At 41.8% G+C, this 27,064-nt stretch overlaps 1 protein-coding gene across 2 annotated transcripts in view; it reads left to right on the forward strand.

Moving 5' to 3' along the window:
- The window catches only part of PHF20 (PHD finger protein 20), a 106,870-nt gene extending 81,112 nt beyond the window's left edge, over positions 1 to 25,758 (forward strand). For both annotated transcript variants that reach the window (XM_084888638.1, XM_084888639.1), the window contains 6 exons: positions 1,028 to 1,206; positions 5,634 to 5,733; positions 8,835 to 9,030; positions 13,997 to 14,393; positions 19,605 to 19,788; positions 23,233 to 25,758. In XM_084888638.1, coding sequence (XP_084744764.1) covers positions 1,028 to 1,206; positions 5,634 to 5,733; positions 8,835 to 9,030; positions 13,997 to 14,393; positions 19,605 to 19,788; positions 23,233 to 23,375 — 1,199 coding nt within the window. In that variant the 3' untranslated portion in view covers positions 23,376 to 25,758. The remainder of the gene's footprint in view (positions 1 to 1,027; positions 1,207 to 5,633; positions 5,734 to 8,834; positions 9,031 to 13,996; positions 14,394 to 19,604; positions 19,789 to 23,232) is intronic.
- The last annotated feature ends 1,306 nt before the right edge of the window (positions 25,759 to 27,064 follow it).

The following is a 27,064-nucleotide window of genomic DNA, read 5'->3' on the forward strand; positions in this document are numbered from 1 at the left end:
TTGATCATTTGTATAGTCTGACAAGACTGGAATTATGTTGATATTGTAATCTGCTCAAGTATAATCTGCCCTCTGCAAGTATAATCTTCTATATTTTTAAAATAACTAACATGAAATTAAATAAAGGCTGTGCCTTCCTTGAAGTTTCATTCTTTCCAACTTTGGTCTCTCAGGTACCTCTAAGCCAGCGAGTCTATAACCAAATTCATTATCCCCATCCCCTTGCACACCTGCTTCCCATCCGTCATTTCTTATTCGATGGCCTCTGCATCCAACCTGGTTGCTCAAGGAAATCTGAGTCAACCTTGGAGGTTCCCCTTCTCCAGCAAATTGTAGATGATTGTGAGTTTAACACATCAAGTGCCCTGTCAGTCACCAGTGACTGACATTGTACTTTCTGTCTGGAAGACAAAACAGGCTGGTTGCTTAACGTGTTAAAAGGAGTTGCCAACTATGTGCAAAGCATTTACAACAGTGTCTACAAAATAAATAATAGGTAAAGGTTACCTATAATTATAACTAGTCAGGCCCCAAGACCTAGTGATTTTAGTTCTGGTTATACCTGGAATCTGCCCCTTTCACCACCATCCACAGTTTTGTTATTTCTTTTTTTTTTTTTTTAAACCCGTTGAAAACTTGACCCAGACTGAGCGTGCTGCCGTGTCGCTCGAGTTTAAAAGGGTCGTAGGCCCCAGTTATGTGCAAGCAACTGCTCTGGCGCTGTACATCCACAGTTTTAAAGGTGGCTCTGGATACAGACTTGACTAAGCCGGGTCCTGGCTGGATGGAGTGAGGTTGAGGAACACATATGAGTCATTAAGGAGGATGATCTGTGGTTCATGGAGAAGTTACAGTTTCTCACCAATGAACTCTGTAATTTTGATTAGCCATTTACGTTGGGCTTCTTTCTCAGCATGCATGATTTGGGCTGTTACTAGATGGCAAACTGTTACTCTTGACAATCTAAGTTTTAAAATTTTTGTAACATAATTTAAAATAGTGCCTGTTACTTTCCCTTTCCTCTCAGAGGAGGATAATCTGAGTGAGTCTTCTTCTGAGAGCTTTCTTTGGAGCGATGAGGAGTATGGGCAAGACATTGATGTGACGACCAACCCAGATGAGGAACTCGATGGGGATGATCGCTATGATTTTGAAGTGGTCCGCTGCATCTGTGAGGTTCAGGAGGAAAATGACTTTATGATTCAGGTAGGTAGAGCTTCCAGGAGACAGGTATAGAGAAGCACAAGCTGGTCCTTGGAGGGAATTTTGAGGGACTACAGTTAAAGGCCAGCAAAAGTAGTCACGTTAGAAGCCCCAGATAGGCAGTTTTATCAGTAGCAGATTGAGCTTTGCTTTTTGGTTTAGCTTCCTCTGAATCTTGGCTTGGTGTAAAAAGCTTATGAATAGTAGAAGAGAGAACTTGAGGATTCCATTGACTCTGAACCTCTCATGCTCTGCCTGGGGCATCTGGGATCCACAAATAGGAAGGGCCTTGCCTGTGGTCACAGTGTGAGGATTTGAACAGCAGGGCCCTCCAAATTTCTGGAATAATCTTCCTGTGGATCCGTACCTTCTGTCTGAGGTAAATTTTCTTTATGGCCTAAAAAAATGGACTTCTCTCTCAGCATATTACTTGTCTGTTTCTTGTTCTTTATTTTCCAGATATTTGTATTTGTCATTTCCATCTCTGGAATGTGCTTGTGGACTCCCTGCCTGCTTGGGGAGACAATCACTGGCCTACACCTACTTTCCTTTGATAGCTCTCTCTCTCTCTCCCTCTCTCCCTCTCTCTCTCTCTCTCTCTCTCTCTCTCTCTCTTTCTCTCTCTCTCTCTCTCTCTCTCTTTTCTGGTCCCTCTCTTGCTCTTAATCACAGTTCTGGTAGAGGTGGTTCCTGTCTAGCTGACTCTAAGAGCTGTCATAAATACCTTACGTGTCTTGGCAACTTCCTGGCTGTCCAGGGTACCTGAGTTCTTTAAGTAAATCATGGGTTATGTTGTTTAATATTATTTGAGTTTCCTTCCTTTTGATTAGACTTTTTGGTAATCTCTGGGAATTCAGGGTGCATGAATAGTCTCAATTACTGCCTGATATTTACGACCTTAAGTATGCCTTAGGTTAGTGGTTTTCAAACTTTTTAAGTATCAGAACTTTTTTTCCTAATGGACTCTTTCACATAAAATCAAAATGTTTAAAGATAAAAGCAGCAGTTTAGGGAAAGTTCTAACTGGATGATCTTTACTTTTAAATTTAGAAATGTGTGCCCTGGCCCTTGTGGTTCAATGGTTGGAACCTGGGTCTGTGGACCAAGGGGTCGAGGGTTCAATTCCCGGTCAAGGGCATGTATCTGGATTGTAAATTCATTTAATCCCTGGCCCCAGTCCAATTGATGTCTGGAAGGACATCTGATCTACTTAGCATATTATGCTTTTATTATTATAGGTTGATATTTACATGTAATCCCCATACCTAGAAATACTGTATATGCATATTATTAGTCTGGTTTTATTTCACATTAATTTATATTAATTCAAGTTACTTTACATTAATTTTATTCTTTAATGGTTAATTTGAACATCTTTTTATTTAAGAATAATTTTTTTCCCTTTGACTTGTCTGTTCATGTTATTTATCTTTTTCTGTTAAATAGTGGGTCATTTTACTATTCATGTGTATAGGCTTTTTGTAGATATGTTTTTGTATTCGCTGTTACCAAAAAGTTACAAATGTTTGTCATCTGTTTTTTGGCTTATTTTACAGATTTTATGAGGTCAGGCATATTAAACTTTAATAATTTCTGGGATTTGAATAACAGTTGCTTTCTCATTGGAAGTTTATAAAAATTTATAGAAATGTTGATAAAAGAATTCTCATGGTTTCTTCTGGTACTTTTGAAATTTCATTTATTTTTTTAAAAACCATTTAAAAATTTGCTGAAACCGGTTTGGCTCAGTGGATAGAGCGTCAGCCTGCAGACTGAAGAGTCCCGGGTTCGATTCCGGTCAGGGGCATGTACCTTGGTTGTGGGCACGTCCCCAGTGGGGGGTGTGCAGGAGGCAGCTGATCGATGATTCTCTCTCATCGATGTTTCTAACTCTCTATCGCTGTCTCTTCCTCTCTGTAAAAAATCAATAAAATATATAATTTAATAAAAATAAAAAAAAAACATTTAAAAATTTGATCTGCCTGGAATTTATCCTGGTGTAAGGTGAGGGCTATTGCTACCCAGTTGTTCCAACACTATACCTCACTATTGCTATCCAGGAATAAGGTGCACCTTACCCTTGACTTAGTTTCTGTGTCCCTCAAATAGTGTTTAAAAATCTTTCTTCAGCCGTGGTTGGTTTGGCTCAGAGCATCGGCCTGCGGACTGAAGGGTCCCAGGTTCGATTCCGGTCAAGGGCACATGCCTGGGTTTCAGTCTCAATTTCCAGTAGGGGCATGCAAGAGGCAGCTATCAATGATTTTTTCTCATCGGTGTTTCTATTCCTTTCCTCTCCCTTCCTCTCTGAAATCAATAAAAACATATTTAAAAAAAATCTTGATTCATAGAGATCTTGCATGTTTTATTCTTAGATAGTTTTAGGTATATTTATTCTTAAACAGTCTTCGATTTATTCTTAGATATTTTATCTTTTCTGTTATTCTTGTTCATTTCTAAATTTAAACTTTAAAAAAAATGAATAATGTATTAGACAGACTCACACAAAGAAAAGTTATTTTGAAATTTTCAACTTGGCTATATTTGATTCAATTGTGGTGAATCCTAGTACTCAAGACTCATTGAGAGACTTTCATTCTTATTACTAGTCTCTTTTCTGCTACTAACTACCTTTGCTGTCATTTAACCTTTATTTCTCTCTGAGCTTTAGTTTCTTCATTGGAAATGGAAGAATTTGGATCAGATCTTATCTGAAGTCGCTCTTTCAGCTCTGCCTGTGTTGATTCTGAGTGATCAGCTTCCTAGATGGTTTATATATGCCCATGAAAGCCCTCTTTTTATTGATTTCAGATAGGAAGGCATAGGGGGAGAGAGAGAGAGATAGAAACATCAATGATGAAAGAGAATCATTGATCAGCTGCTTCCTGCACACCCCCTACTGGGGATCGAGCCCATAGCCCGGCATATACCCTTGGAATTGAATCTGGGACCCTTTAGTCTGCAGGCTGATGCTCTTATCCACTGAGACAAACCGACTAGGGCTGTATGAACTTCAGACTTTTAGTCCCTGTGGCCAGCCAGGCTGGTGGCCCAGCCTCAAGGCCATGTCAGGAAACTCACTGTCCACCTTCCAGAGCTATTCATTTAGTTGGGTACTTCAAGGTTTTGGGCCCTGTTTTGTAATTGCTTGAAGTATCTTAGTATCTTTTTTGACATTTGCTTTTTCTCTCCATTTCTTTTGGGCCCTTAGTCCTTAGGCTTACTATCCCCAGGTAATGCTGTCCTCGTTGTCTATACCTTTTCCCCTCTGTTGCTCCTGCCTCTCCACCTTCTTTTCCCCACCTCCCCCTTTAATCCAGGGAATACAGTGGGGTTTAGGGGTTAAAAGCACTAGCTTTGCAATTTGCCTGGCTTGTGTTCTGATCCCCCATTGGCTCTCTTCGGCTGTGTGACCTTTGGTAAGGTTTAGTGAAAATAAATGCAAATGCTAGCACATGGTTACTCCAGGAGGTATCAGAATGAGTTAGATTGCCACTTAGTAGTAGTAATAGGCTCTTAATACATTAAAGTTGTGAGATAGGAGCTTTTACACATGACCCACTGATTCCTCATAAACAGCCCCACATGGTTGGTAGGAAGAGTATCCCAATTTGCAGATGGGGAAACGGAAGCTTAGGGTGGAGAAGTGACCTCTGCAAAGTCACACAGCTAATGAATGTCTGAGCCAGAATCAAACTCAGGTTTTTTTAATTACAAGTTAACCTTCCTCTGTGTATGTGGACAATTTTTCCTGTGTCAAAAGATCAGAAGAGTTCAGTCCTTTAGAAATGAGAGTGAAAGCCATTTTTTTGAGACCAACACTGTTTATTAGATCTAAATGGTCTTCATATGTGCTGTCCAGCGTAGTAGCCTCTAGCCTCATATGGCTATTAAGCACTTAAATGTGGTTAGTGGGTCTAGGGAACAGAATTTTAAGGGCTTAGGGAACTTAATTTGTTAATGTAAATGTAAAGAGCCACAGATGGCTAGTGGCTGCTGTATTGCCTATCACAATTCTAGATAAATGGTTGCAGCCCAGCACCTGGGTAAGTCAGTTGTGGGTGTTCTCTCCAATTTCCCTCTCCCCCCTTCTCCCACAGGTGGGCTTACTTTTGAACTAGAGGTCCGGTGCACGAGTTTGTGCACAGGTGGGGTCTGGCCAGCCTGCCCTGATGGGGGCCGATCGGAGTAATCCAGCCTGGTGGGGGAAGGGGATGCCTGTGGCCCTGCTAACTATCTGGGGGCGGTGATGGGGCCAGGCCGCCTAGGAGGAGGGGCTGCCGGTGGTTGCGGGTGGGAGGGGGGCAGTCAGGCCAGTTGGCCCCTGCAGTGCACGTCATAGCTACCAGTCATTCCAGTCGTTCCGTCATTCCGGTTGCTTGGCATAGGATACACTCTGAGTTTAATTTTTATTGCTTCTTTAATTCTAACAGTGTGAAGAGTGCCAGTGCTGGCAGCATGGAGTCTGCATGGGATTACTAGAAGAAAATGTGCCTGAGAAATACACCTGCTATGTTTGCCAAGACCCTCCAGGTAGAGATTTTTGGAGTCAGGGATATTAACAGTATGTAGTCTTCCTTGGCATAGCTGGGTGTGAAATATCCTGTCTGTGGTCTTGAGACTCATTTCTTCAGCATCCGCTAGACTCGTGACTTCTTTTGCCTTTTTTGCTAACTCACCTGATGGCCAGTTTTCCTGAGTTTAGCAGTAAGAGACTATGTGTGAAGAGTTTCATCAAATAGAAGAGCTGGCCTTGAGCTAGAATTTACTTTTTATTTGTTTGTTTGTTAATCCTCATCTAAGGATATTTTTCCCATTGATTTTCAGAGAGAGAGAGAGAGAGAGTGGAAGGGACAGAGAGAAACATTGATGTGAGAAAGATACATTGATTGGTGGCCTCCTGCACATGCCCTGACCAGGGCCAGGGATTGAGTCTACAACCTAGATACATGCCTTTGACTAGAATCGAACCCAAGACCCTTCATTCCTCAGACCAGCACTGTATCCACTGAGCCAAACTGGCTAGGGCCTTATTGTTTATTATAAAAGTTATGTAACATGAGATCTACCCTCATAACATTTTAAGGTTATAATACTGTATTATTTATAATCGAAGCACAGTGTTTACAGCACTAGAACTTATTCATCTTTCATGACTGAAACTATAAAAACTATGGAATGCTCTACAGATTTGCGTGTCATCCTTGCATAAAGACCATGCTATTCTGCTCTGTGTTGTTTGAGTTTTAGAATTCTTGAGAATTCATGAGGATGTAGGATGTCATTGACTTTTAAGGGCTGTTGGTGAGTTAGAAACCTGCCTCTGCTCCCTCTAGTGGTACCTGGCCTCCATTGCTTCATTGCCACCAAGAAGGGAAATGTGCCCCTAAGGGGAAGGGAAAAGGTGTGCTTTCGAAGAGCCTATCTGCCACCCAAAAGAATAAATTAATTTCTTAGCAGGATCAGTTAGTTTCATTGTTCCATGGCACAGGGATTGCCTGTGGCTCTTGGGTGCCCCTTTCCAGAAGTTTCAGGGGTGGATTATAAATCTGTTGCTCTTGTCTTGCTATCAGTAGGATGTTGACATCTTCTCCCTGTTCACTACTTGTAAGTTCTTCAGCTTCAGTCCTATGATCCCTTACAGCTAGACAATACGTGAGAACCGCTGCTTCTGTTATTCCTCTTAGTTCTGTGAATGGCCTAAGGAACTCCTACTCCCATTTTTGCTTATGAGACAGAAATTGATGTAAGGATATGAATGACTTTTCTAATCTCATAAAGCAAGTGAGATTTAGAATTGGCTTGTAAGGCCAAATCTCTTGATTTTGCTAGTTGTGTAGTGCGGGGCTGACCATCATAGTTCATTTTCCAGCAAGTAGGTCCCCTCGGGGCCTGATAACCTCTGTTGTGACGCTATGTCTCCTTGTGCTACATTAGGCCATGGACAGAAAGGAATCTGCCTCTAATTTTTTCCTTTATCTCAAAGGAAAAATATGGGCAGAAGATTAGTCTATGAGTCATAGGATATTATTGATAGGCAGGATCTCAGCGACCACCTGTCAACTCCCAGCATTTGACAGGTGAGCAAATACAGACCCAGAGAGGACATGGCAGAAGATAAGAACCAGTGGCTCTGACCTTTGTCTTGAATAACAGGTCGTATTGCTCTGAATCCTGTTCAGGCAGCTCCTATAACAGCTACCTCTGAGATTCTACATATAATCCCGAGGGCTCCATACGGAAAAATCTCTTTTTGTCTACTTCATTGTCTATCATTCTCCCCCTCCACATTTCTGTTGAAAAATCTCTTTTGTCTACTTTATTGTTTCTTATTCTTTTTCCTCAATTTTTCTCTTTTTAGAAATCATACACACCATCTTCCTCAATTAGTACACACTTTCTGAACTTCAATAACTCTAATTGCCAAGACTGTGAATAGATTTCTCATTAAATTGACCACTCAATGTCTGACACATTTATAGACTAGGTTGAACTTTGCAGTGTCTTAGGCCAGAAGTTTAACTTAACAGATTTAAAGGTTCCTTAAAATGTTTTTAACAGAATCAAGGTGTATCCCTACCATGTGTCTTGTAAATCCAGAAAGAGCCCAGAGACCTTGATAGGATTACCCAGATTATTTCAGGGTTTTTATATATTGGGAGGTGAACAACAGCTGGACTGAAAGTTGTTCCCTGGGCTTTTGGAGCAGGAAACCTTGTGAAGTCACATGGGTTGTGTTTTCAATCCTTCCTAGGGGTCCCTGCAATGAACAAGACTACTGAAGCCATTCAGAGAAGGGAGGGGGCCTGAACAGTATTTAATTATGGGTAGTTGACAGTTGGAGGGTCACTTAGGGCTTCTTTCCATTTGATAAATCCATTCAAGATGCTTTTTGCCAGGCACTGAGAAGACAATGATGAACAATATGGTTCCTACTTTTTTGGCTTTTAGTGGAGTTGGGGCCAAAAATAGATGTCAAAATAAGTCAGATAAACTAGAATTTGTTAGATAGGGATGAATGCTGTGAGGGAGCAAAAGTGATCAGGTAGGCAATAGCTAGGAGACATTAAAGAGCCTGTCTTACTTTGGGAGGTCAGGGAGCTTACTCTGAGGAGAGGTGGTAGGGAGCCGGTCCTGCAAAGGGGAATAGTGCTCTAGACAGAGTGGGTCCTGAAGCAGAAAGCCTGAGACCAGAAAGAACTTGATGAATTTCACAGACAGAACTGTAAACATGGGGCCGGGAGGGCAGGAGGAGCCTGTCCTGCAAGTCTCAGTAGGCCACAGTTAGTTAGGGCTTTGTGTTTCTACTGTGTGCAATAGGAAGTCTTTGCAGGTTTAAGTGGAAGAGGGGATGATATGATTTAAATTTAAAGATATATCCATGTTCTCGCTATACCTCTGGTCACTTCCAGGAGATCAGGAAACTTACTTTTCTTACTCACTACCTTATTCCCAACACCTAATAGGGAGCCTAGAATTTAGTAGGTGCCAAGTAAATGTATATTGGGTGAATAAATGAACAAAGTAAACACACCAATCTATCCTTAAAAAGTTTGTGTAATAATTGTACAATGATGAAATAATCTGGATTTCCTTCAGGCCAAGTATTAATTCTCTTATCATCACTATTTTAGGTCAGAGGCCTGGCTTAAAGTACTGGTATGACAAGGAGTGGTTGACTAGGGGACATATGCATGGCCTGGCATTTTTAGAAGATAACTATTCTCACCAGAATGCTAAGAAGATTGTGGCCACCCACCAGCTTCTTGGGGATGTGCAGAGAGTGATCGAAGTTCTGCATGGCCTGCAGCTCAAGATGAGCATCTTGCAGTAAGTGTGGCACCTGCAGCTTTGGGGACATGTCTTATTTCGCATGTCTGGGAGGATAAATTGGAGAAACTGAAAAGCTACAAAATCAAGATAGATGACCTTACTAAAAATTCTCAGTTATAAAACATTTTTAAAAAAATCAATTTTATTGAGGTATATTTACATATTTTATTTTTAAAAATTTTAAGCCGAAACCGGTTTGGCTCAGTAGATAGAGCGTCGCCTGCAGACTGAAGGGTCCCGGGTTCGATTCCGGTCAAGGGCATGTACCTTGGTTGCGGGCACATCCCCAGTGAAGGGTGTGTAGGAGGCAGCTGACCGATGTTTCTCTCTCATCGATGTTTCTGACTTTCTATCCCTCTCCCTTCCTCTCTGTAAAAAATCAATAAAATATATTAAAAATATATATATATATATTTTATTGAGTTTTTATAGAGAGGAAGAGAGAGGAATAGAAAGCTAGAAACATCGATCAGCTGCCTCTTGCACACCCCTATTGGGGATGTGCCCGCAACCAAGGTACAAGCCCTTGACTGGAATCGAACCTGGGACCTTTCAGTCTGCAGGCCGATGCTCTATCCACTGAGCCAGACTGGTTTCGGCTATTTACATATTTTAAGTGTCCATTGAGTTTTGACAAATGTATGTACTCTTGCAACCACCACTATACTGATGATACAGTGTATGTATTAATAGTTGAGATTGTTTTTGTGTACAGTCTGCTTTTTTTGTTTTTTAAATTGTGGTGACATATACATTTGGCAAATCAAACTTACAGCCCATGCGCCGCATGCAGCCCACAAGGAATATTTTTGTATCCCAGCCAATATAACAGTATGTAAAAACGTTTAAAAAAAAAAACTTTGGCCCTAACTGGTTTGACTCAGTGGATAGAGCATTGGCCTGTGGACTGAAAGGTCCAACATTCAGTTCTGGTTGCGGGCACATCCCCAGTAGGAGGTGTGCAGGAGGCAGCTGATCGATGTTTCTAACTCTCTATCCATTCCTCTCTGTAAAAAAATCAAAATATAATTAAAAAAAACCTTAATTTAATTTTTACAATATCCTATTATACATAATTATTAATAGCGAATTACAACGTTTGCTAATGACTGATCACTATAATCGTGTTGCATTCATTTCCCTTACGCACTTTATGTGCACATGTATCATTTCTCTCCACTAATACTAGCAGCGAATATTTTAGCAGCCGATTGCCTCGTTATTAGTCTTGTACTGACTTATTTGGTGTGCGCAACAGGAAATATTTCACTTTCTGAGAATAAGAAAAATAGATTTATTTGCATTACACTTATTAATTTGTGCAGTTATTCAGTGTCTGGTAAGTTAATGTTCAAGAAAAAATATTAATTTTTATTAAATGACTACTCATTTATTTCAGCCTTTTGTATTCAGCATGTCTATTGAAATAAATGTATGTTTCTATGAAAATTGAAAATTGAAGCTGCTTTTTTTTTTGCAGCCCACATAAACTTAAACTTTGTTTATTTGACCCACGTTATCCTTTGAGTTTGACATACTTGATATGTGTAACATAAAAATTATCTCAATAGGTTTTTGTTTTTTTTTAAATAGAGAGCTAGAAACATCGATGAGAGAGTCATTGATCAGCTGCCTCTTGCACACCCCCTACTGGGGATGTGCCCGCAACCAAGGTACATGCCCTTGACCGGAATCGAACCCAGGATCCTTCAGTCCACAAGCTGACGCTCTATCCATTGAGCCAAACCGGTTTCGGCATCATCTCAATAGTTTTTTAGTGATAAGTGTAACCAACCTCCAGAAGTGATAAGTGTAACGTTCAGCAGTGATAAGTGTAACCAACCTCCAGAACACTTTTCATATTGTAAAACATAAACTCCATACCCATTAAATAATTCCTCTCCATTTTCCCTTTCCCCAGCCCCTGGCAGCCACCACTTGACTTTCTGTCTTTATGAATTTGACTTCTCTAGGTATCTCATTCAAATGAGATCCTACATTAATTGTCTTTCTTTTTATAACTGGTTAATTTCACTTAGCATAATGTCTTTAAGGTTCATCTATTTTGTACCATGTATTGAATATCCTTTCTTTTTAAGGCTGAATAATATTTCATTTTGTTTATCCTTTCATCCTAAGCATCCTTGATTGGTAAAAAAAGTAAAATTGAAAGCTATTGGAAGAGATATTGTTGGCAAGCCTGTTCTCTAGCATAGAGTTTGCTCGTTAAATATGCCTATTGATGGTTTGCTTATACAGAAAAGTTTTAGGCCTTTTGGAGCTGGACTTGTGGCTTTTAATGACCAGAGTTGGGAATTACATAGAGTGTGAATTCCCTTTTGTGGTCGCATTCTACATGTTAGGTGACTCAAGTTTATGTAAACTCTGAGAAAGACATGTGTCTCTTATTTGGGTCTGTTGGCTTTTATAACCTACCCCCTCTTTACCAAATAGGGCAACGGGGCCTTGAGTGGAGCAGCCACTTTCCTGTGGTTTCTGGGAGTAGAGCCAGGATTAGCATTCAGGTCTTGGCTCCTGTCAAGTACATGTTCTAATCTTCTTAACTGCCTCTCCATGAATTTTCTTTTGTCATTAGCACAGTCTATGGCAGGGACAGGTTCTCTTTTGTAAGAATCTCTCCTAAGTTCTCCCATGAGCCTGCCCATAGAGTTCCATTTTAGTTAAGTTATCAACAATGACAAACTAGGGCCACGAGTGAGTTAGACATGACAGGCCACTCTCCGACAAGGTTTTCTTTTGCTGACTAGTCTCTTGGTGCCAGGCATAATAGAGTGTCAGGATCCAAAGATGGCAGGCTGAGGGTCTTCTTTCTCTTGCATTCTGGTGCACAGAGGCCTGGGAGTGGTTGAGCAGGGCACATTATATGTAATGGCATGGGTGAAAGCTAAGCTGTTATAACAAAGACCCCCAAAATAGAGACTAAAACAAAATGGAATTTTCTCTCTCACATAATATTTGGGTCAGAGGTAGGTGGAGGTCCAGGCCAGGTATGGGTTCTTTCTCCAGGGTTCTGTCTAGGGACTTAAGGACTTGGGTTCCTTCCGTCTTATTCCTCTGGCATTCCATTTGGAATTATCCTCATCTGCATGGTTTATGTAGTCTCATCTGTGTATGGTTGCTGTAGTCTCATTTGTACCTTACCTCTGCTACAAACCCAGGGGGGGCAAAAGTAGCAAAAGGGAGAGCAAAAATTTTCATGGATAACACTTAACTGCAGGGGAAGCTAGCCAGGTGGCTCAGAGCCCTGCTGAAACTCAGGAATGAGGATGGAGTGGGTATAAAAAAGGGAGGATAGTTGCTGGGTAATATTAGCTATTTTGTGACAATATCTGTTGAAGCAAGCTGAATCAAGTGACAGCCCTGACTAGGATGTCAGAGACTTGCTATTCTTTCACATTTTATAAGCTTGGAAAACTTTACTACATTTAAACCAAATGAATTTTTTCTTCATGAGATACCAGAAATTGACTGAGATGAGTGGAAAGTGGTCCATGTGAGAGCCTAAAAATCCTCAGGTGATGCTCCTAATTGTGAATTTTGTTATGTTTCTTTTTATTTGCAGAATCAGTCAGAGGGTGTTCTCTTCTCACTGAGATGCCTGTGTTCCTGTCCTTGTTCCATATTCAGGAACCTTGTTCCTTCCAAATCCCACTTAGATTTTTCATCTTTATAGCAGTGGCTTTGTATTGGAATTAAATCTGACTTCTTCTAGCAATTCAGAAGAGGGGATAGGGAGACCTTTTTGTCATTGTATGTAGAGAAAAGATCTTGGGAGAGGGGGAAGTGGTCCCAGTATGTCTGTGTAACATGGATGGTCTTTCTTAACATAAGCTCTGGATCTTCATTCTCAGAAATATTGTTCCTTAAGGGGTCTGGTCAATTTATTTTCAAAGGCAAACTATTAAACCTATAACTTTGGAGCATCTGTTGTAATTTAAAAAGTAGCATGCATGGTATGGTGTACATACCTTCTTCATGATTGTCAGGGCTTACAAGGAAATCTTTGTGTGGAGTAGAGATTGGGGCTTCAAATCTTAGCTGGGAAGGTGAGTATTATAAGAGGGAAGAAACAAGACTTTCATGCAATAAGAGGTCGATACTGTGGCTTCTATGTTCCATGTTAACATATTTCAGACTATGGTGGATCTGAAAGTTAACAATGACTCCCATTTCCTAATGCAATTAAAATTTTAGGGGTGTATCAGGTCTGGGGTTCCTGGTATAGGCTGTGATTCCCTGTTGGAGGTGGCCCAGGGACCCATGCTGCCTTGATGCTGGTTGTTCCCTCTCTTTCCCCAGTGAATAAGAGTGGTATTGGTATTGGGGATTGCTGGAGTGCGAGAACTGAGAAAAGATAGTTGAAAACCCCTGGGAACAGAATTCTAGGTTTTGTAAGATCACTCAATGCCTTCATACTTATGACTTATTCCAGTTTTGCAGGAAGGCTTCAGTAAAGTGTGTGCATTGGGAGGGGGATACTCATCTGTGGGAGTTGCTGGTGTATTAGGGTTGTGCTTTCCAGGTGATCAGTGTTTCTCAGCTGGGGCTGGGAAGGTACTGTTGACAATTGTACCATGGAATAATTCTTTATGTGGGATTGTTCCAAGCATTACAGGATGTTTAGCATCCTTGGATTCTATGAATTAAATGCCAGTATGATAGTTAGTATGATAGTCAGAGGCCTGCACACATTTCTACACCTCTGTGAACCAATGTGAGTAGCATCTGTCTGGTCTGTCCTCCCACTCACTGCAAGTGTACCCAGAGGGAGCTTGCCGAAATGGTTTCCTCAGAGCTTGCCTGAGGTGATTTCCATTCCCTCTGTGAACAGACAGCCCAGGTGGGAGCTGTTTTCTTTGCTGGGAGAGTGTTTAGGAACTGAGAAGCCCCTGCAGTGGTTCCACTTACTCTAAACCTCTTTCCATGTTTGCCCTCCCCACAGAAGCAGGGAGCATCCTGATCTGCAGCTGTGGTGTCAGCCTTGGAAACAGCATTCGGGGGATGGGAGATCTCATTCCAGACACATCGAAGTCGCTGAAGCCAAGAGCAAGGAGGAAGCCCCAAGCTATAGAACTTTGAATGGGGCAGTGGAGAAACCCCTGCCCCTGCCTCGGTCTGTGGAGGAGTCCTATATCACCAGTGAGCACTGTTACCAGAAGCCCCGCGCCTACTACCCTGCTGTGGAGCAGAAGCTGGTGGTGGAGACGCGGGGCTCTGCCCTTGATGCAGTCAGCCCCCTCCATGAGAATGGTGATGATTCCCTCTCCCCACGCCTGGGCTGGCCTCTAGACCAAGACAGGAGCAGGGCGGACAGTGACCTCAAACCCAGCTCTCCAAAGGTATGTGATTTGCTTATATTTTTATGTGTTTGAGTGCTTGTAAGTTCTCCTTCTAGGGAAGATGTTTATTATAAGATTACCAGAGGCCCAGTGCATGAATTCTTGCACCAGTGGGGTCCCTTTGCATGGCCTGTGGGGATTGGGTTGAAACCGGCAGTCCAATGCTGCCTGCTGCTCCTGTTTATCCTGGTCCTGCTGTGTCTGTCGCAGGCTTGTGCCCAATCAGGGTGCTTGCCAGCTGTGAGCCCTGCATCTATCGCCTGTCAGTCAGCTGAGTGGCATTCCCACTGTGGGAGTGTACTGACCACCAGGGGGCAGCTCCTGTGTTGAGCATCTGCCCCCCTGGTGGGCAGTGCGTGTCATAATGACCAGTCATTTGCTTGCTTAGGCTTTTATATATACAGACTAGAGGCCTGCTGTATGAAATTCATGCAAGGTGCTCTGCTCTGCTAGCCCCTGCTGCCTCATGGCTCTGCCATCCCATGGCCCCACCCACTGGTTGTTCTGGAAGGACATTCAGGAAGGTTGTTCCACTGTCCAGTCTAATTAGTATACTATCTCTTTATTATATAGGATATATAGATATTTATTATAAAATCATATTTAAAATTTCTTAACGAAGATGTTTTGGGTTTTTTTCCCCCCTTTTAAAATGTGTGCAAAGTCAGGAGTGTGCCCACTTAAATCAGAGATCATTGGTTATGGGAAATGCCCACAAAATGGCATAGTCTGTGGAAGGGGGGGTGGAGAGGTAGGAAGTAGCAAGGAGAAAAGGGTTGATTGGGACTTGATAAATGGAACTAAGTTAGGAAAATGAGTTTTGTTTTTGCTGTTTTTTTTTTTAATGCTATTTATGTTATAATTGTATCTTGGCATGAGCCAAGATGATGAATCAAGAGTTGTTGTGTTATGCCGAAACTGGTTTGGCTCAATGGATAGAGTGTCGGCTTGGGGACTGAAGGGACCCAGGTTCGATTCCGGTCAAGGGCATGTACCTTGGTTGTGGGCATATCCCCAGTAGGGGGTGTGCAAGAGGCAGCTGATCGATGACTCTCTCTCATCGATGTTTCTAGCTCTCTATCTCTCTCCCTTCCTCTCTGTACAAAATCAATAAAATATATATATAAAAAAAAAAGTTGTTGTGTTAGGCATAAGTTTTTCCAATACAGTTCTGTGATAAATTTACTTTAATATTTAATTTTGCTTAAGAACATAGCCCTGACATAAGAACAGTCTGTTTTGTCAAAATATTTGCAAGTTTCATCAGTTTTCTGAACCGCTCTATTTTTTTGTTTTTCAAATCATTCTTTTCTGAAACCCCATGTCATCTTCTTGCTAAAGTTGTCATCTTTAACTGTTCATTGGTCTTGTTCTATTCTGTCCTCAGTTCTATTCTGTCAGTGAGGGTGTGTGTGATTTAAAAAAGAAAAAGAAAAAGTTTTTTATTGACTTTAGAGAGAGAGCTAGAAACATCAATGATGAGTATCATCAATTGGCTGCTTCCTGCACATCCTCTATTGGGGGTTGAGCCCAAAAACTGGGCATGTGCCCTGACTTTGAGGTGAACTGTGATCTCTTGGTTTATGGGTGAACAATCAACCACTGAGCCATACCAGCTGTGCGAGGCTGTGTATGATTTGAGAGCTTCTACACCCTGTCATCCTTGCTTTCACAGAATTGCTGGTTGGTATCGCCAGTGTTAAATACGTTGTTGTTTATTGCTGAGCATTCTAAATTATAAACCAAACAAAGGTGGGCATTGTATATCATTCAGTCTGTGCCCTTGCCAGTGTCAAAACAGTGCTGAGCAAGGCTGGTAAGGACACAGTTTTAGTTTTTTTAGTTTTTTTAAAGATTTTGTGTTCTATATTCTTTTTTTTCTTTTTTTAATATGTTTTATTGATTTTTTACAGAGAAGAAGAGAGAGGGATAGAGAGTTAGAAACATCGATGAGAGAGCTGCCTCTTGCACACCCCCTACCCGGGATGTGCCCCCAACCAAGGTACATGCCCTTGATCGGAATCGAACCTGGGAGCTTCCAGTCCACAGACTGATGCTCTATCCACTGAGCCAGACCGGTTTCAGCGACAGGTTTTTTGAACAGACCCAGTATCAAGTCTGGACTAGGATCCACTTGTTCTGTGGTTCTAAAGAGGTCACTTTACCTCCCCTGGCATCATGGCTTTGCACATAGTAAGCTCTAAATAAATCTTTGCTAAAATCTATTTCATTTCAAATAAATGGATAAAAAGTTGAGATCAAAACTCCAGAAGAGGTTTAATCTCCTGAAGATGAGGCAGATTTCATAGAGGTGACTGGCACATAATAAAAAATCAGAAAATACTGGGTTTAAACAGGGCAGGCAGGGTTAAAAATCTTTCATTGATGGCAGTCTGACTTTAGGTCAGCACTGTTTGTTTTGTTTTTTTAAAATAAATCTTCATTGTTCAGATTATTACAGTTGTTTCTCTTTCCTCCCCCCCCATAACTCCCCTCTTCCCAGTTCCCACCCCACCCCCTATCCTTACCCCTCACCACTGTCCTCATCCATAGGTGTATGATTTTTGTCCAGTCTCTCCCTGCACCCCCCACACACCCTCCCCCCCCACCCCCCCGCCCCAGAGAATTGTCAGTACACTCCCTTTCTATGCCCCTGATTCTACTATATTCACCAGTTTATTCTGTTCAGCAGATTTTTTATTCACTTGATTTTAGATTCATTTGTTGATAGATATGTATTTGTTGTTCATAATTTTTATATTTACCTTTTTCTTCTTCCTCTTCTTAAAGAATACCTTTCAGCATTTAATATAATACTGGTTTGGCGGTGATGAACTCCTTTAGCTTTTTCTTATCTGTGAAGCTCTTTATCTGACCTTCAATTCTGAATGATAGCTTTGCTGGGTAGAGTCTTGATTGTAGGTTCTTGCTATTCATCACTTTGAATATTTTTTGCCATTCCCTTCTGGCCTGCATAGTTTCTGTTGAGAAATCAGCTGACAATCATATGGGTACTCCCTTGTAGGTAACTAACTGATTTTCTCTTGCTGCTTTCAAGATTCTCTCTTTGTCTTTTGCCCTTGGCATTTTAATTATGATGTATCTTGTTGTGGTCCTCTTTGGATTCCTCTTGTTTGTGGTTCTGTGTGCTTCCTGGACTTGTAAGTCTAATTCTTTCACCAGGTGGGGGAAGTTTTCTGTCATTATTTCTTCAAATAGGTTTTCAATATCTTACTCTCTCTCTTTTTCTGGCACCCCCACAATTCTGATGTTGGTACGCTTGAAGTTGTCCCAGAGGCTCCTTACACTATCTTCATATTTTTTGGATTCTTTTTTCTTTTTGCTTTTCTGGTTGGGTGTTGTTCGCTTCTTTGTATTTCAAATCTTTGACTTGATTCTTCGGATCTTATAGTCTGCTGTTGGATCTCTGTATATTATTCTTTATTTCAGCAGTGCATGCTTAATTTCTAATTGGTCCTTTTCATATCCTCGAGGGTCTCACTAAATTTATCGGAGGTTTCTAGAAAATTCTTGAAAAACCTTATAACGGTGGTTTTGAATTCTATATCAATCATTTGCTTTCCTCCATTTCTGTCATTTGTGACCTGTTTCTTTGTATCCACATTTGGCTGCTTCCCTGTGTTGATAGAGTGGCTTTGTGTGCTAGGGGTCCTATAGGGCCCAGTGGCTCAGCCTCCCCAGGTACCTGAGGTGGACACTCTTGGTGCACCCCTTTGTGGGCTATGTGCACAGTCTTGTTGGTATCACTGGGAGGAATTGACCTCCAGGCCACCTGGCTGTGAGGACCAGTTGTGTCTACAGTGGGAGAACTCCTGGGCGGAGACACCCTTATGGGGCAGGACTTGCTGAAGCGGGGTTTTGGCACTCACTGAGTCTGCCCCCTGAGTATGTCTCTTATGGATGTGAAGAGTTGTAATCTGGGTGTTCTCACTCTGACCACTGGGTACACTGGCTCTTGGATCTCCAAGAGGCCACTCAGCAGAAGCTTCAAAGAGATCTGCAGATTCCTCCTCTTTGTTTGGGATTTGGAGGTGCCCAGATGAGGCCCAGCTGTGAAGCAATGCAAGCTGGTGTCGAGCCTTGGGCCTTCTTTTGGAAGCTCTGGGGCTCGCTGACCCAGCTGCAGTTTGTTAGGTGTTAGATTGCAAAAGGCCAGGCCAATCATATGCAACAGCCTCTGCGCACAGCTTGGATGAGGTTGTAAATTGGGTGGGGTGTGGTCTTGGGAATCACCAGGGCAAAGAAAATAGCAATGGTTGCCTGTCAGCCCTGCCCCGAAGAGGCCCGGGGTCTCTGTGTCCCGTGGTAATCACTGCAAGCACCTCTGAGAGAAAGCTGCCCTCGAGTTCCAGCCTGACAGTCCAGTTTCTCAGTATGAGTCTGGGTACCCAGAATCTCCTCTGTAATTAGAGTTCAGAGCAGCCAGGAGCTTGTATCTCCCTCCCAATTAAAAAGGCAACAGCAGCAGCGTTCGTGTATCGTGGTGAGCAAAGCTGCCTTCTAAAAAAGGCAACCGCGTACCCAGACTCTCTTGCATAGGTCTCCATACTTCCTCACTTCCCTCTAGTTGTAGAATTTCTAATTACCCAGACTTCCTGTGGTTCTGGATAATATTAGTTTTGTCTTTTAGTTGTAGTTTTGATGTGGTTGTGTATGGCAGCAAGTTCAGGTATTTATCTGTGCCGCCATCTTATTTGTTCAACACTGTATTTTATACTATTTCATCCTCATGAAATTTAAAGTAGATTTTATTTTACTACTACCATCTTTCCCAAAAGGGAACCAGAAGCTTGGAGAGGTGAAATAACTTATCTAGGTTTATGTATTCAGCAAGACATAGAGCTAGGACTTAAACTCTTGTTTGATTCCCACGTATCTTATTTATACTTGTCCTGCTATACTCTGATCTCAGGGATCCCAAAGCCATTCTGTGAGGCTCACACGTAATGCCTAGGGCATTGGACAAGCTACTGAGAAGCAGCCGTGAGGTCCTTGGAGCCAGAGGTCTGTGCTGCCCTGAGGTGATTGCAGTTGGTACAGCAGGCTGTTTTTAGCCAGTGCCCCAAGAGAGGGAGGAAAGAGATAGATATTTGGAATATTTAAACTGCAATTGGTTTTTTAGATGGTGTCAAACACTGGCTGGCTAGAGCTGTCTTCATTCAGTAACTTAAATGTCAATTGCATCCCCAGGTGAGGGAATATGCTTCCAAAAAGGTCCTACCAGAGGAAACTCCTGCTCAAAAGCTGCTGGACAGAGGTGGAGAGGGGCTCCTGAACTCCCAGCACCAGTGGCAGTTTAACCTGCTGACCCACGTGGAATCTCTTCAAGATGAAGTCACGCATAGGATGGACTCCATTGAGAAGGAGCTGGATGGTAGGTCTCCTTCCTACCTCTCTGCCCATTGGCAGGCACTGTGAGCTTGCCAGGATGAGCTGCTTTCTGAACTCCCCTACATGGCTCTTCGGGACAATGTATTTCTTGCCTCCTTTTAAATTTTACCCACTTCCATTCTCTTCTCAAGATGGACCAGCCTTACTTTTAGTATTTATCAGTTACTTGTAAGGTCTGTGTGATGCTAGGTGTTCTGCCTCACTTGCCCAGTTTTTTTCTGCGGAAGAGCAAGTACACTCTGCCTGCAGACTGTGTGTAAGTTGAGCAAATCTTTACTGACCCAGTTCTTTTAAAAAAGTATATCTTATTGATTTTTTTCTAGAGAGGAAAGGAGAGGGATAGAGAGTTAGAAACATCGATGAGAGAGAATCATCAATCAGCTGCCTCCTGCACATCCCCTACTGGGGATGTGCCTGAAACCAAGGTACATGCCCTTGACTGGAATCGAACCTGGGACCCTTGAGTCCAAAGGCCGACACTATCCATTGAACCAAACCGATTAAGGCCTGACCGAGTTCTTAATCGGGTTTTTAGGATATCTGAGGATTAATATAAAAAACACACAACACTTTTATTTCTCCCTTTGATAAAATCTGAAATGAAGCCTTTCCCTCTATATCAGTAGAAATTTAATAGAACCTGACAGAATCCTTTGTGTAGTCCCTGGGTATTTCTCTCAGATATTACAGATATCTTGTGATGATGAACATGATCAAGTCCATTCCCTTTTGATCCCCAGGAAGTTGCCAATTTGGTTTTTGAAGACAAAATTCCTTCTTGATTATTCACTTTATTTTCTCATTATTTGTTTTCATCCTTAAAATAGAGCCTGATTAAGAAATAAATGTTAGTTTGAGAATGCTGAGTACAGTCAAGCTATTATTACTTTAATTGGAAATATAAAACATAGTATGAAGGAACTCAGGAAAATCCATATGCTACACAGCTAGGGTCATAAGGTGTGTTCAGGACATGTGTATGGCTGAGGCCATGCCAGGGGAGAACTGTTTTAGGGGCAGCAATTATAGGCAGGCTTTCTGGAACTCCTGGGACTGAAGTGGAGCCTTGAGGAGAAGAATGTCTTCTGCTGGAGATGTGACTCAGAGGGGATGATAAGAGGACTGGCTCTACTGGAAGATGGATTGCCACATTGGAGGATAGTAAGAGAAAGAGAAAGATCCACAGGACCTCATGCTTATGTCTTGTCCCTGAGGCAAACTGTAGGAACTGGGTTTAGGAGGCTAATCCAGGGCCCATTGTGAGGGCATTTCTGGAAGAATTTTTAAGTCTATTTTACTCCTAAAAAGTTTGCTTGGGCTCCTTAGAATTGTAACTGATACCACTATTTGTGCAAATGCTATTAGATTGCTGAAAGAGGATTGGATGTCAAGAGTGAAAATTGTTGATTTTCAAAGAATGGCAGTAGGAGTGGGTCTGGGTCCCTGAGAATACTTTAGCGCGAAGGAAACTGGGTGAACAACATTCTGTTGTTGCCAAAGGAATCTGCCCTTAGGGGAGAAGCCAAGCCTCCCTACTCCTTTAAGACTTACCAGTGTATTGAAACTGGTCACCATGGAGTTTTTCTTGCTCCACAGGTCACTAGCAACTCCCCTGTGACTTTGATTCTTTACTCTTGTTTTCAAGTTCAGTTCTGAGAAGGCCGTCTTATTTTTTTATTTTCAAGTCTTGTACTTGTTGGGATTAGGAGGAGGGAAGGTTCCTCTCCTTGTGGAACCTCCAGGTACCAACAAGAAAATGTGATAGAGGGAGGACGGTGAGCTCTGCAGAGCTAGCGCAGTCAGTGGAGCATTTTGCTAGACCATTCCCACATTTCTTCACTGCCTGCGTTGAGTGCCTGCTATGTTCCACGCACAATTGACTTTTAGGGATTATCATGGTGAGCAAGGCAGACTTGGTCTTTGCCTTCATGGAGCTTGATCTTGTGGTAGACACAGATATTAATTAAACCATCCATTATATGTGATTACAAACTACGGTTGGTGCTCCAAAGGAGAAGAACATGAGATAGTGTAGCACTCATAACAGTGGTTCCCAGTCAGGGCATATGCCCGGGTTGGGGGGTCTATCTCCAGTAAGGGGCATGTAGGAGGCAGCTGATTCAGGGTACAGAGTTGGGAAAGGTTTCCTGAGGAGTAACTTGCAGGAAATAAGAGTTAGAAAGGTGGGAAGGAAGGTGGAGGGCTGTGATTGAGGAGGGGAGATGATTGTATGTGAGACTGCAAAGCTGCTTAAGAAAGCCTTATGGACTCCAGAGCTGCACTAATAAAGTCACTTGTATGGCTGTTTAATTAAAATTAAATATAATTTTAATTTTTTTGTTAATCCTCACCCGCGCATATTTTTTCCATTGATTTTTTTTTTTTTTTTAAAGAGAGGGAGGGATGAGGGTGGGGTTGGGGGAAAGAAACATTGATGTGAGACACATCAGTTGGTTGCCTCCTGCCGAACGCTAGTTAGGCTGTGATTCATCCTGTAATCCAGTTACGTTCCCTTGATGGGAATTGAACCCTTAACCCTTTGGTGCGTGGGCCGGCATTCTAATCACTTAGCAACATTGTCCAAGGCTATAATTTGTTTTTTAACAAATTTTATTTATTGCCCAGCCGGCATGGCTCAGTGGTTGAGCATTGACCTATGAACCAAGAGGTCATGGTTTGGTTCCCAGTCAGGGCATATGCCCGGGTTGGGGGCTCGATCTCCAGTAAGGGGCATGTAGGAGGCAGCTGATCAATGATTCTCCCTCATCATTAATGTTTCTCTCTCTCTTTCCCTCCCTCTCTGAAAGCAATAAAAATATTTTTTTAAATTTTATTTATTGATTTTGGGGGGGCAATGGTATATGTACACAGATAATAATTTAATAAAAAATTTTATTTATTGATTTGGAAGAGAGGAAGTGAGAGAGGGGAGGGAGAGAGAGAGAAAGAAGAGAAACATCAATTTGTTATTCCACTTATTTATGCATTTAGTGTTTGATTCTTGTTTGTGCCTGACCTGGGATCGAATTGGCAACCTTGACATATCGGGATGATATTCTAATAACTGAGTTACCCATCCAGAGTAAAATGAAATACATTTTAAACTCAGTTTCTCACTTGCACTAGACATGTTTTAAATGCTCAGTAGGTACATATTTCTGGTGGCTACTGTATCAGACAATACGGACCATTTCCATGTTGCAGAAAGTTCTATTGGACTGCACTGCTCTAAAGCATTTTAGTTTTGTCCTAGGATAGTACTTTGTAGAAAGGTTGATGAATTAATATTGCCTAAACTGCCCTCTCCTTCCAGCCCCCCAAGAGTGGTCAAATGGGATATAGTGTTGAAATTGGTGCTGAAGTTCTAGACAGTCTTGCACATCAAGTGTTGGGAACTCACTGGATTTTCTTTCTCTTCTGCCTGCAGTGTTGGAGAGCTGGCTGGACTATACCGGGGAACTGGAGCCCCCGCAGCCCCTGGCCAGGCTTCCACAGCTCAAGCATTGCATTAAGCAGCTGCTGACGGACTTGGGCAAGGTGCAGCAGATCTCGCTCTGCTGCTCAACATGAAACAGGGCACCCAAAACTAATGGGGGCACAATACAGGGGCGCCTGCAGAAGGAACTTCGCATTTTTAAAATAAATAAACCTAGCATGCCGAATGCATGTGACACCGACTGACTTCAGGGATCTGGGCAGACGGGGTGTGATGGACATTGGACAAAGAGGCCATTTTGGCTGCTGGAGGGCAGGGCACTCTGATCTCAGAGCTTACCAAGAAGGTAGCAAACAGACTCTTAGGATTCCCTTCTTCTGTGCACATCATTGGATGGAGAGTGAGTCTTTTTGCACAAACTTCACTTGAAATCGTGCCACTGATGATAAATGGAATGAGAGCCAAAAAAGTTTCGTCGGAAACTGTTGTAGATTCTACTTGCAGCTTATTTAATTGACTTTTCGGTCAGGTTGGGGCACATGCCAAGCCTGTGGTTTCTGCCTGGCATGGATTTAGGCAGCAGGTATCATTTTCATTTTTCCAGCTTCATGGGAATGTCGTGACTTCACCATTCTGTGGAGATTGGGAACAGCAGAGGCCTTGGCTGCTCTGCCTTCTGTCGGACTCTTCACTTTTCTCTTCACATCTCGTGCATGACTTCATGGTACCGGGGACAAGTTTTGTAAGCTGTCACCCCAGAGTTGGCTGGGTTGTGTCTTTTATGGCAGAGCCCATACAGCCTGTGGAGGAACTAGAATCTCACTGTTCTAAGAAGCAGGCGGGGTCTGGAACCCAAAGGACAGCATTTTCTACCCACTTCTTAATATTGACAGCTTCCCAGTTCTATTTAATGTCCAAAAAGTGTTCCCCAAATTTTGAACTCTTTCACTGTAAAGATTTGTTACAAAGAATGTGGTTTGGGGAATTACCTTATTTTATATTGCTGTAAACAAACTTTAGATTCTACATATGCCGCTTTCCTCCTTCCCTGAAGGGTGTATGTTTAATAGTGGCATTTTCAAAATTGTTTTATTATACTTTAACACTTTAAATTTCCGGTTTGTATTATTTTGTGAAATTAAGGTGATTATGCTGCTTAATGTCCAGATACAATTTGTACCTTTTGAGACAATATTTGTTACTCTCACAGGTTACGGTTCTACATGTAATTGCTATATTGTTGTTTTTTCCTTACTAGACAAAGTTAAAGAAAATGTTCCATGTTTTGAGGAGTGACCTGTTTCACTGTTGAGTTTTCTTAATCACTAAAAGCAAAAAGCAAAGCACAGTTGTCCATTAACACTCACAAGTTAATTATGGGTTTATGAATCTGTAATGTTATATGCTGCAAATATTTACTATGTAAACGTGAAGTAGCCAATATCTCAATAGCAATGACAGTATCTCCAGCGATTCGTGGAATGGTTAGGCTTTAGGCACAGGTCATTGTGGTCATGAAGGCCTCTGTACCGAGATCTATTCCAGGGAATGCTGTCCAGCGATTTGTTCACCATGTGATATAAAATGAATTTAGGACAAGTTGACCTGCTGTAGCTTTTCCATCAGAGGGAATACATGTAGCTATGACATCTGTAGTAAAGCTGACACAATTCCTCTACAAAGAGGCTGTTTCCCGTTGCTAAGGTTGGTGTTTCTGGTATAGGAAGAAACCCTCTAGGAGTGTGCATGGCATCTATGTTTTGCATAATTTATCAGACAGCCTCATTCTAAGAACTGTGTGATGCTTGTCTGAGAAGGGAAGAAACAGGATGGTTTTCTGTAGCCACAACTGTGAGATATGATGACTTTTATTATTAGATTACTGATATTTTCCCCCTCAAAATAAATTTGAGTGTCACTTTTGGGGGAGCTGTAACCTTAGGATAATTTCATCTTTTTCAAAGATGGCATTAAACTAACTGAATTACCCTAATTTTGTCCGTTAGTTGGGCTTATTAAGTTCTGCCAAGGAAAAAAAGTCCCATTTCACTCATTGTAACTTTGGTCTGTAGGGAAGCAGGGATGACTCCAAGTTCTGGTAACCTCAGTGTGCTTCCCTAATTTAAAGCCATGTTAAGGGGCTCCATCCTCATTCCTGGGTCAATCTGAATAAACCCCAAGTTGGAGCACTGGAAACTGTTATTTGCAAATATTACTGTTACCATTTAGAAATACGTACACTACCTAAGTTTTCTTTTGAATAAAACTATCCACCTTTTAAAATATTGCCTTGACAAACAGTTCTGGTTTGAGTAATCATTTTGTTTCTTTTAAGTGATAGAGTATATGCAAGGTGGACCCTTGATGAGCCAACAGTTGCACTGTGGATACATTATGTTTACGCGCTATTAGAACAGAAGGCGCTGTATATAGAAATGTTGCTTTGAAGCAATATTTGCAAAACATGCAAACTTCTGTATCTGTATTTGGAAAAAATAAAACAGGTTTTTGTTGCTATGTTAAGTAATGTTATTGAGTTATGAAATTCTCTTCTTAATATGCATTATTTAACTTTCTACAAATATTTTTTAAAGGAAGTTTGCTTTTACATTCTAAACAGATTTATATTCTGCAGGGAGGCAGATGGATATAAGCTCAAGACCCTAAATCCCAATAAAGTATGCAAAATACTTTTGAATTTAATATTCAAAAGTAAAATCTCATACATCAGCCTCTAGTCCATTCTTGCTCATGTGTTGTGAACTGCAGGCTTATTAGATTCTGATTATTGAAAGCAGTGGAGGGAAGACAGGTTTGGCCTTCCTGATAAAGAGATTGCACTTTTAGGATACTTTTGAGACAAATCCAAACTGCCTGTGGACCCCAATTAGCTCCTTCCTGGTTGGGCTGTAGACTCAAGGAACAGAGTAGGCTTTAGATTTTATAAAAGAGCTTACCTATTTCCACATTCCTTCCCTTTTTTTCTTTAATCCACACATTCCCCATGGCTTTTCAGAGAGTGGGAGGGGGAGGGAGAAACATTAACGTGAGACACATTGCTTTCGGCAAGCAAAAAGATGCTCTACCTACTTAGACACACCAGCCAAGCTCCTTCCTATCTTTCTAAACAATTATGCTTGCTTAAAAAAATAAATGGAAGTGGTTGGAGAGAAATTTAAATGTGTAGCTCTCCTGATCAGGCAGCTCAGTTGGTTTCAGCCATCTGCCTGATACGCCAAGGTTGCATGTTTGATTCCCTGGTCAGGGCACATAGAAGAATCAACCAATGAATCCATAAATATGTCGAACTACAAAATCAATTTTTTTCAAATGCCTAGTTCTAGCAATATAATCAATTAGTTCAGATTAGTTCTGCTTAAATCCTTCTAGAAGCCTAAAATTTGGCAAGAAAGGTGAACCTGGAGGCATAAACCAGAGCTAGCAAGAACTAGCCTATAGGAACTGCTCTGAAACCTAGATGGTTTGAGCCTTTTGGGAATCCGTGCCCAAAGGGCAGGGTACTACGGCATTTGGTGGCAGTACTGGTATAAAGTTAGTCAGGTAAGCAATCATTTAAGAGAGCCAGCTATTTGCCTGCTGATGCCACAAGCACCGACCTATATGGCAAGATGTGTCACTATTTTCTCAGGTAGGAAAACTTAGATTGTAGGTAGTGAGAGGTAGGAACGAATATGGACTCCAGCGAAACAAAGGACACCCAGTAGGGTCCTGGGAAGCGTGCAAGAGAAAAATTTCCCAGATGTGGTGAATGCCTAGGCCTAGCCAACACGTAATGATCCAACAAAAGCCAACGAAGGCCAAG

Source organism: Pipistrellus hanaki, assembly GCF_964339955.1.
Source record: "Pipistrellus hanaki genome assembly, chromosome: 6".
Taxonomy (NCBI): Eukaryota; Metazoa; Chordata; class Mammalia; order Chiroptera; family Vespertilionidae; genus Pipistrellus; species Pipistrellus hanaki.